Raw genomic sequence first — 11,134 nt, forward strand, 5'->3', positions numbered from 1 at the left:
ACAGACCTCCCCCAGTACAGACTCCCTATCCAGTACAGATCTTCCCCCCAGTACAGACTCCCTATCCAGTACAGGCCTCCCCCAGTACAGACTCCCTACCCAGTACAGACCTCCCCCAGTACAGACTACCTATCCAGTACAGACCTCCCCCAGTACAGACCTCCCCCCAGTACAGACTCCCTATCCAGTACAGACCTCCCCCAGTACAGACCTCCCCCCAGTACAGACTCCATATCCAGTACAGACCTCCCCCAGTACAGACTCCATATCCAGTACAGACCTCCCCCCAGTACAGACTCCCTATCCAGTACAGATCTTCCCCCCAGTACAGACTCCCTATCCAGTACAGATCCCCCCCAAGTAGACTCCCTATCCAGTACAGACCTCCCCCAGTACAGACTCCCAATCCAGTACAGACCTCCTCCAGTACAAACTCCCTATCCAGTACAGACCTCCCCCAGTACAGACTCCCTATCCAGTACATACCTCCCCCAATACAGACCTCCCCCCAGTACAGACTTCCAATCCAGTACAGACTCCCAATCCAGTACAGACCTCCTCCAGTACAAACTCCCTATCCAGTACAGACCTCCCCCAGTACAGACTCCCTATCCAGTACATACCTCCCCCAATACAGACCTCCCCCAGTACAGACCTCCCCCCAGTACAGACTCCCTATCCAGTACAGACCTCCCCCAGTACAGACTCCATATCCAGTACAGACCTCCCCCAGTACAGACTCCCTATCTAGTACAGATCTTCCCCCCAGTACAGACTCCCTATCCAGTACAGATCTCCCCCCAGTAGACTCCCTATCCAGTACAGACCTCCCCCCAGTACAGACCCCCTATCCAGTACAGACCTCCCCCAGTACAGACCTCCCCCCAGTACAGACTCCCTATCCAGTAAAGACCTCCCCCAATACAGACCTCCCCCCCAGTACAGACTCCCTATCCAGTACAGACCTCCCCCAGTACAGACCTCCCCCCAGTACAGACTCCCTATCCAGTACAGACCTCCCCCAGTACAGACTCCATATCCAGTACAGACCTCCCCCAGTACAGACTCCCTATCCAGTACAGATCTTCCCCCCAGTACAGACTCCCTATCCAGTACAGATCTTCCCCCCAGTACAGACTCCCAATCCAGTACAGACCTCCCCCAGTACAGACTCCCAATCCAGTACAGACCTCCTCCAGTACAAACTCCCTATCCAGTGCAGACCTCCCCCCAGTACATACCCCCTATCCAGTACAGACCTCCCCCCAGTACAGACTCCCAATCCAGTACAGACCTCCCCCAGTACAGACTCCCAATCCAGTACAGACCTCCTCCAGTACAAACTCCCTATCCAGTGCAGACCTCCCCCCAGTACATACCCCCTATCCAGTACAGACCTCCCCCAGTACAGACTCCATATCCAGTACAGACCTCCCCCAGTACAGACTCCCTATCTAGTACAGATCTTCCCCCCAGTACAGACTCCCTATCCAGTACAGATCTCCCCCCAGTAGACTCCCTATCCAGTACAGACCTCCCCCAGTACAGACTCCCAATCCAGTACAGACCTCCCCCAGTACAGACTCCCAATCCAGTACAGACCTCCTCCAGTACAAACTCCCTATCCAGTACAGACCTCTCCCCAGTACAGACCCCCTATCCAGTACAGACCTCCCCCAGTACAGACCTCCCCCCAGTACAGACTCCCTATCCAGTAAAGACCTCCCCCAATACAGACCTCCCCCCCAGTACAGACTCCCTATCCAGTACAGACCTCCCCCAGTACAGACTCCCTATCCAGTACAGACCTCCCCCAGTACAGACTCCATATCCAGTACCGACCTCCCCCAGTACAGACTCCCTATCCAATACAGATCTTCCCCCCAGTACAGACTCCCTATCCAGTACAGATCTTCCCCCCAGTACAGACTCCCAATCCAGTACAGACCTCCTCCAGTACAAACTCCCTATCCAGTGCAGACCTCCCCCCAGTACATACCCCCTATCCAGTACAGACCTCCCCCCAGTACAGACTCCCTATCCAGTAAAGACCTCCCCCCAGTACAGACTCCCTATCCAGTACAGACCCCCTATCCAATACAGACCTCCCCAGTACAGACCTCCCCCAGTACAGACCTCCCCCCAGTACAGACTCCCTATCCAGTACAGACCTCCCTCCAGTACAGACCCCCTATCCAGTACAGATCTCCCCCCCCCCAGTACAGACCTCCCCCCGTTACAGACTCCCTATCCAGTACAGAGCTCTCCCTCCATTACAGCCTCCCTATCCAGAACAGATATTTCCCCTGAGTACAGAGCTCTCCGTCCACTACAGATCTCCCTTTAAGTAAAGATCCAACTGCAAGTACAGAGCTCTCCCCCAGTACAGACCCCCTATCCAGTACAGATCTTTCCCCTGAGTACAAAGCTCTCCCTGCCCCCAGTACAGATCTCTCCCCCCAGTACAGACCCTCTATCCAGTACAGATCACCCCCTGAGTATAGAGATCTCCCCCCAGTACAGACACCCTATCCAGTACAGATGTGTCCCCCGATTACAGATGCCCTATCCAGTGCAGATCTTCCCCCCTCCAGTACAGACTTCCTATCCAGAACAGATATTTCCCCAGAGCACAGAGCTCTCCCTCCAGTACAGACCCCCTATCCAGTACAGAGCTCCCCCATACAATTCTCTCCCTGCCCCAGTACAGATCTCTCCCTCCAATACACATCTTTCTCTAAGTAAAGATCCCACTGCACGTATAGATCTCCCCCCCCCCCCCAGTACAGACTCCCTATCCAGTACAGATCTTTCTCCCAGTACAGAGCTCTCCTTCCAGTACAGACCTGCTATCCAGTACAGATCTCTTCCTCTAATACAGATCTTCCTCTAAGTAAAGATCCCACTGCAAGTACAGATCTTTCCCCCCGGTACAGACTCCCTATCCAGTACAGACCCCCTATCCAGTACAGATCTCATCCCCCTAGTACAGACCCCCTATCTAGTACAGATCTTTCCCCTGAGTACAGAGCTCTTCCTCCAGTGCAGATGTTGCCCCTGAGTACAGTGCTATCCCGGACAAATCTCTCCCTGCCCCCAGTACAGATCTTTCCCCCAGTACAGACCCCCTATCTAGTACAGATATTTCCCCTGAGTACAGAGCTCCCCCATACAAATCTCTCTCTGCCCCCAGTACAGATCTCTCCCCCCAGTACAGACCCCTTATCCAGTACAGATCTCTCCCCAGTAGATTTCTCCCCCAAGTATAAATCTCTTTGCTGCCAAAATTTAACACTGCTTGTGAAGTGGGGACTGCTCAGCCATTCCCAGGAAGCTTTGTATGTTATCAATGAATAAAAGCCCTCCTCTAATTTGTTGAGGTGGGAGGATAACATCAAAATCTTCACCATAGCCAGTCAGAGGAAGCCGCCTATTCATTGCTAAAAAAAAAAAAAAAACAAGGCTTATTGTGAGTGGCTGGATTCAAATCCAATTCCCAAAAAATACAACTGTAAGGTGTACACAGCTGAGGCTCCTTGCTGTTTGTACAGTATTGACAGCAGGCACACGTACTATTAAAGGAAAACATTTGTCTGGGCATTGCCCAAACCAACTCTTTAAAGTGATGGCAAAGCTGGATGTTTATCGGGGGCTGCAGTTCCTCTGAGCTCCACAAGGTGGTGATCTCACTTCTATCCAGACAGGAAGTCTCTATGGAAGACAGGAAGTGATGTCAGGTTATAAATAGGAAGTTCCGGGTGAGAGGTGAGTCGGGAGGAGAGGCGATATCGCTGGAAGTGGTAGTAGAGGAGGTAATAAAATCTTATTTACACCCCGTCATGTTCCGTCCTCTTCCTCCATAGTCACTGTGACGTCTTTTATCTCCAGCAGATGATGATACACACATATATAACATAACAAAATATAATAATAGGAGGCGTAGTCTAAATCCGGAGTGTTTTTTCCTCTACACACCCAGAACTGGGGGAAGGGGGACCCCGGTGATCGGATTCGAGGGGTGTAAGTTATGGCAATTATTATTGGTGGAACACGGGGGTCAGTGATCGGAGGTTTCATCTGTTTATTAACCCTTTTACTGCCAACAATGTATGTTATGTGTTGGCGAGGGTGGGGTTTACACACAAGCAGGTTGAGACCAATAAAGTGACTTTTGGGAGGAAGCAATTGGAAATCTGTGCAGTCACCGGATCACTCTCATGGACCCCCCAGTACATTGGCCCCCTCACATGTTTCCCAAGCATCACTATCCCACCTGGGGTCCTGGGGCTGGCACAGCGGGCGTCCCCAACTAGAGTGGAAGGAGACTGGTGACCATCCGTTTGTCGTTCTCCTCTAACCGGTAAGAACCTGGGAAGGCAGATAAGATGTGGAAGACGGGTGCAGAGCTCATCCGAAAGGAGACATTCCTGGAGGGACATTATTTATTACAGTAAGATATTTCTCATGATATCATCTGTCTACAGAATGAAGAGTCCTGTATAGATCACATGACCAATGAGGATGGAGGAGGACCGGAGTCACGTGACTGAGAATATACTAAACCTCACCCTGGAGATCATCTACCTGCTGACCAGAGAGGTGAGGAGGATTCTGGGAGGTCACATGACATCACTCTTATCTCTATTAATAAAACACAGACCTGACCGGAGAGGTGAGGAGGATTCTGGGAGGTCACATGACATCACTCTGGTCTAGTGTGGTCAGTAGTCCATGTTCTTCTTGTAGATGATGTCAGATGATTGATGTCGGTTTATCTTTCTCCTGATCTGTAGGATTATGTTGTAGTGAAGAAGTCTAGTGGGGAGCCAATCTCAGGAGGATGGAGCAGGACCCAGAGCCCCACCATGGTGCCTCCCCCTCCTCCTCCCATACCTGAGAGGAGCAAAGAGCAGAAGATCCTGGAACTGACCACCATGATGGTCCATCTGCTGACAGGAGAGGTGAGGAGGATTCTGGGAATTGTGGGACATTATCCAGTAACAGACAAGGGATGTGTCTGGATGGTGACTGTATCATTGTGTGTGTCAGGTTCCTATAAGGTGTCAGGGTGTCACTGTCTATTTCTCCATGGAGGAGTGGGAGTATTTAGAAGGACACAAGGATCTCTACAAGGACGTCATGATGGCCAATCAGCCGCCCCTCACATCACCGGGTAAGAGGAGACTTTATTGTAAAGGAGAGAGCAGTACGGAGGCTCCACCTAGACTCCCCATCCAACAAATGAGGAGAAGATACTGGACATCATATGAAAGGTCCATCTCCATTCCTCCAATATAACGTCATGTTCCCAATGAATGAGGAGGAGATACTGGACACCATATGAAAGGTCCATCTCCATTCCTCAATATAACGTCATGTTCCCAACAAATGAGGAGGAGATACTGGACATCATATGAAAGGTCCATCTCCATTCCTCAATATAACATCATGTTCCCAACAAATGAGGAGAAGATACTGGACTCCATATGAAAGGTCCATCTCCATTCCTCAATATAACGTCATGCTCCCAACAAATGAGGAGGAGATACTGGACACCATATGAAAGGTCCATCTCCATTCCTCAATATAACGTCATTTTCCCAACAAATGAGGAGGAGATACTGGACACCATATGAAAGGTCCATCTCCATTCCTCCAATATAACGTCATGTTCCCAACAAATGAGGAGGAGTACTGGACACCATATGAAAGGTCCATCTCCATTCCTCAATATAACGTCATGTTCCCAACAAATGAGGAGGAGATACTGGACTCCATATGAAAGGTCCATCTCCATTCCTCAATATAACGTCATTTTCCCAACAAATGAGGAGGAGATACTGGACACCATATGGAAGGTCCATCTCCATTCCTCAATATAACGTCATGTTCCCAACAAATGAGGAGGAGATACTGGACACCATATGAAAGGTCCATCTCCATTCCTCAATATAACGTCATGTTCACAACAAATGAGGAGGAGATACTGGACACCATATGAAAGGTCCATCTCCATTCCTCAATATAACGTCATGTTCCCTACAAATGAGGAGGAGATACTGGACATCATATGAAAGGTCCTTCTCCATTCCTCCAATATAACGTCATGTTCCCAACAAATGAGGAGGAGATACTGGACATCATATGAAAGGTCCATCTCCATTCCTCAATATAACGTCATGTTCCCAACAAATGAGGAGGAGATACTGGACACCATATGAAAGGTCCATCTCCATTCCTCAATATAACGTCATGCTCCCAACAAATGAGGAGGAGATACTGGACACCATATGAAAGGTCCATCTCCATTCCTCAATATAACGTCATGTTCCCTACAAATGAGGAGGAGATACTGGACATCATATGAAAGGTCCTTCTCCATTCCTCCAATATAACGTCATGTTCCCAACAAATGAGGAGGAGATACTGGACATCATATGAAAGGTCCATCTCCATTCCTCCAATATAACGTCATGTTCCCAACAAATGAGGAGGAGATACTGGACACCATATGAGAGGTCCATCTCCATTCCTCAATATAACGTCATGTTCCCAACAAATGAGGAGGAGATACTGGACACCATATGAAAGGTCCATCTCCATTCCTCAATATAACGTCATGTTCCCAACAAATGAGGAGGAGATACTGGACACCATATGAAAGGTCCATCTCCATTCCTCCAATATAACGTCATGTTCCCAACAAATGAGGAGGAGATACTGGACACCATATGAAAGGTCCATCTCCATTCCTCAATATAACGTCATGTTCCCAACAAATGAGGAGGAGATACTGGACATCATATGAAAGGTCCATCTCCATTCCTCAATATAACGTCATGTTCACAACAAATGAGGAGGAGATACTGGACACCATATGGAAGGTCCATCTCCATTCCTCAATATAACGTCATGTTCCCTACAAATGAGGAGGAGATACTGGACACCATATGAAAGATCCATCTCCATTCCTCAATATAACGTCATGTTCCCAACAAATGAGGAGGAGATACTGGACTCCATATGAAAGGTCCATCTCCATTCCTCAATATAACGTCATGTTCCCAACAAATGAGGAGGAGATACTGGACACCATATGAAAGGTCCATCTCCATTCCTCAATATAACGTCATTTTCCCAACAAATGAGGAGGAGATACTGGACACCATATGGAAGGTCCATCTCCATTCCTCAATATAACGTCATGTTCCCAACAAATGAGGAGGAGATACTGGACACCATATGAAAGGTCCATCTCCATTCCTCAATATAACGTCATGTTCCCAACAAATGAGGAGGAGATACTGGACACCATATGAAAGGTCCATCTCCATTCCTCCAATATAACGTCATGTTCCCAACAAATGAGGAGGAGATACTGGACACCATATGAAAGGTCCATCTCCATTCCTCCAATATAACGTCATGTTCACAACAAATGAGGAGGAGATACTGGACACCATATGAAAGGTCCATCTCCATTCCTCAATATAACGTCATGTTCACAACAAATGAGGAGGAGATACTGGACACCATATGAAAGGTCCATCTCCATTCCTCAATATAACGTCATGTTCCCAACAAATGAGGAGGAGATACTGGACATCATATGAAAGGTCCTTCTCCATTCCTCCAATATAACGTCATGTTCCCAACAAATGAGGAGGAGATACTGGACACCATATGAAAGGTCCATCTCCATTCCTCCAATATAACGTCATGTTCCCAACAAATGAGGAGGAGATACTGGACATCATATGAAAGGTCCATCTCCATTCCTCAATATAACGTCATGTTCCCAACAAATGAGGAGGAGATACTGGACATCATATGAAAGGTCCATCTCCATTCCTCAATATAACATCATGTTCCCAACAAATGAGGAGGAGATACTGGACACCATATGAAAGGTCCATCTCCATTCCTCAATATAACGTCATGTTCCCAACAAATGAGGAGGAGATACTGGACACCATATGAAAGATCCATCTCCATTCCTCAATATAACGTCATGTTCCCAACAAATGAGGAGGAGATACTGGACACCATATGAAAGGTCCATCTCCATTCCTCTAATATAACGTCATGTTCCCAACAAATGAGGAGGAGATACAGGACACCATATGAAAGGTCCATCTCCATTCCCCAATATAACGTCATGTTCCCAACAAATGAGGAGGAGATACTGGACACCATATGAAAGGTCCATCTCCATTCCTCAATATAACGTCATGTTCCCAACAAATGAGGAGGAGATACTGGACACCATATGAAAGGTCCATCTCCATTCCTCAATATAACGTCATGTTCCCAACAAATGAGGAGGAGATACTGGACATCATATGAAAGGTCCATCTCCATTCCTCAATATAACGTCATGTTCCCAACAAATGAGGAGGAGATACTGGACATCATATGAAAGGTCCATCTCCATTCCTCCAATATAACGTCATGTTCCCAACAAATGAGGAGGAGATACTGGACACCATATGAAAGGTCCATCTCCATTCCTCAATATAACGTCATGTTCCCAACAAATGAGGAGGAGATACTGGACACCATATGAAAGGTCCATCTCCATTCCTCAATATAACGTCATGTTCCCAACAAATGAGGAGGAGATACTGGACATCATATGAAAGGTCCATCTCCATTCCTCAATATAACGTCATGTTCCCTACAAATGAGGAGGAGATACTGGACATCATATGAAAGGTCCATCTCCATTCCTCCAATATAACGTCATGTTCCCAACAAATGAGGAGGAGATACTGGACACCATATGAAAGGTCCATCTCCATTCCTCCAATATAACGTCATGTTCCCAACAAATGAGGAGGAGATACTGGACACCATATGAAAGGTCCATCTCCATTCCTCAATATAACGTCATGTTCCCAACAAATGAGGAGGAGATACTGGACACCATATGAAAGGTCCATCTCCATTCCTCAATATAACGTCATGTTCCCAACAAATGAGGAGGAGATACTGGACATCATATGAAAGGTCCATCTCCATTCCTCAATATAACGTCATGTTCCCTACAAATGAGGAGGAGATACTGGACATCATATGAAAGGTCCATCTCCATTCCTCCAATATAACGTCATGTTCCCTACAAATGAGGAGGAGATACTGGACATCATATGAAAGGTCCATCTCCATTCCTCAATATAACGTCATGTTCCCAACAAATGAGGAGGAGATACTGGACACCATATGGAAGGTCCATCTCCATTCCTCAATATACAGATGAGGAGGAGGTAGATGAACGATGAAAATACTTTGATGAAGTTTCTCTCTCACAGATGGATGTGATGTTGGGAATTCCTCGGAAGGTCTCCAGATTTCTTCTACAGATCATGTCGGAGAAGATGATGGAGTCACAACAGATTCTCGACCAGTAAAGACTTATTTGTGTTCGGAATGCGGTCAAAGTTTTAAACGGAAAGATCATCTGCGAGGACACATGAGAATTCACACCGGGGAGACTTTTCCCTGTGAAGAGTGCGGGAAATGTTTTATGCGGAAAGACAGGCTCACATCACACCTGAGAATCCAAACCGGAGAAAAGTTGCCGACCTGCACAGAGTGCGGGAAATGTTTTGCACACAAAGGCAGTCTCATTAAACACTTGAGACTCCACACCGGGGAAAAACCATTTTCCTGTCCAGACTGCGGGAAATGCTTCAATCAGAAAAACAATCTTTGGAACCATCAAAAACTTCACTTAGATACGAGTTCCTTGTCATTTTTGGAGTGCGGAAAACCTTTTATTGTTACATCTGAACATACCGTACATCAGGGAGCCCACACCAGAAAGCTGTTTCCGTGCTCAGAGTGTGGGAAACTGTCTATAAGTAAATCCCACCTTATTGTGCACCAGAGGAGCCACACCGGTGAGAGGCCGTTTTCCTGCTCCCAATGCCAGAAATCCTTCATAGTAAGATCAGAACTTACCATCCACCAGAGAAGTCACAGCGGTGAGATGCCGTTTTCATGCCCAGAGTGTGGGAAAGGTTTCACGCGACGCGGGAACTTAATTGAACACGTGAAAGGGCACACTGGGGAGAAGCCGTACTCTTGCCCCGAGTGCGGGAAGTCCTTCATTCGGAAAAACGAACTTGCTATACACCTGAACAGTCACAGGGGCCAACATCGTTTCTCGTGCTCAGAGTGCGGGAAAGGTTTTGCTCATAAAGGAAAATTTCATACACATCAGAGAACCCACACGGGTGAGCGACCTTTCACCTGTTCAGAGTGCGGGAAAAGTTTCCTACAGAAATCGCAGCTTCTTGAACACCTAAGAACCCACACAGGAGAACGCCCTTTTCCATGCTCAGTGTGCGGTAAAAGTTTTCCACGGAAATCTGCTCTTGTTAAACACCAGAGCAGGCACACTGGGGGGGCGTCCTGATTCAAACAAATCTTGGCCGCCTCCATAGACACCGCAAAAGTCGCACCGGCCAGCGTCCCGAAGTGTGGGAAATGTTTCTTTGCTATTTGCCAGAGAATTCACAAGGGTCAACGAGCTTTCCCCTGAGCTCTGAAAGTATTTTATACCAAAAGGAGAATACAACAAAATCCGCAAACCAAAAGGTAAAGAGTCCAAAATGTCTTAAGGGTTCTTCAGCAACATCACATTAAACCACCAACGCGTTTCGTCCAAAAGCTCCGCCTCCAAAAAAAAACAAAAAACTTGTATCGGCTCAGGGATATTCTTAAGCAAAATACTTTGTATTCAAACGTATATTACCCAATTTTTTTATTTATTTTTTTGGCTAGAAAATGAAAATCTGAAAACAATGATGTGTGTTCTGAGAGAAGAGACTCTGTGGAATAAAACGGCGATAACTGCGATTCTTTTTTTGACGTTGTGCACAATATTTGCACAACCGTTCATCACGTTTATATTTCCAGGAAAAGTACAATACAACGAATTTCAGTGCACACAAATACAATAAAATATTCATTTTATGGGGGGAAAAAAATATAAAGGGCGGGGTTTTGTGTCAAGTAAATAGATACCAAACACACCAAGCCTTAACATTGGTCGATTTTTCGGGCCCTCCGAGCCGGACTACTGGTGACTTGTCCTGAAGCATCACCAAGACCATCACCGACACACCAA

General features: G+C 46.9%; 2 protein-coding genes and 1 long non-coding RNA gene across 6 annotated transcripts in view; all 3 read left to right on the forward strand.

Annotated features, from left to right (window-relative positions):
* The window catches only part of LOC143955422 (uncharacterized), a 178,942-nt gene that overhangs the window by 51,984 nt on the left and 115,824 nt on the right, over positions 1 to 11,134 (forward strand). The gene's annotated exons all lie outside the window — the stretch shown is intronic.
* On the forward strand, positions 3,738 to 10,868 carry LOC143955759 (uncharacterized). Of its 2 annotated transcripts, none has more exons than XM_077465882.1 (5): positions 3,738 to 4,020; positions 4,485 to 4,599; positions 4,794 to 4,961; positions 5,050 to 5,173; positions 9,312 to 10,868. In XM_077465882.1, exons 2-5 carry the CDS (start codon positions 4,516 to 4,518, stop codon positions 10,418 to 10,420), a joined length of 1,485 nt encoding a protein of 494 aa, XP_077322008.1. In that variant the 5' UTR covers positions 3,738 to 4,020; positions 4,485 to 4,515; the 3' UTR covers positions 10,421 to 10,868. The 2 variants fall into 2 exon arrangements, with proteins under 2 accessions (XP_077322008.1, XP_077322007.1); XM_077465881.1 differs by having other exon boundaries at positions 3,747 to 3,812.
* On the forward strand, positions 5,213 to 9,291 carry LOC143956141 (uncharacterized). Of its 3 annotated transcripts, XR_013269841.1 has the most exons (4): positions 5,213 to 5,931; positions 6,005 to 7,616; positions 7,765 to 8,642; positions 8,716 to 9,291. It is a non-coding gene; the product is annotated as an uncharacterized LOC143956141 (long non-coding RNA). The 3 variants fall into 3 exon arrangements; XR_013269839.1 differs by lacking the exon at positions 8,716 to 9,291 and having other exon boundaries at positions 7,765 to 8,697; XR_013269840.1 differs by lacking the exon at positions 8,716 to 9,291 and having other exon boundaries at positions 5,213 to 5,420; positions 6,152 to 7,616; positions 7,765 to 8,697.

Source organism: Lithobates pipiens, unplaced genomic scaffold (genome assembly GCF_037356315.1).
Source record: "Lithobates pipiens isolate NorthernLeopardFrog02 unplaced genomic scaffold, aLitPip1_a1.2 Scaffold_35, whole genome shotgun sequence".
Lineage (NCBI taxonomy): Eukaryota > Metazoa > Chordata > Amphibia > Anura > Ranidae > Lithobates > Lithobates pipiens.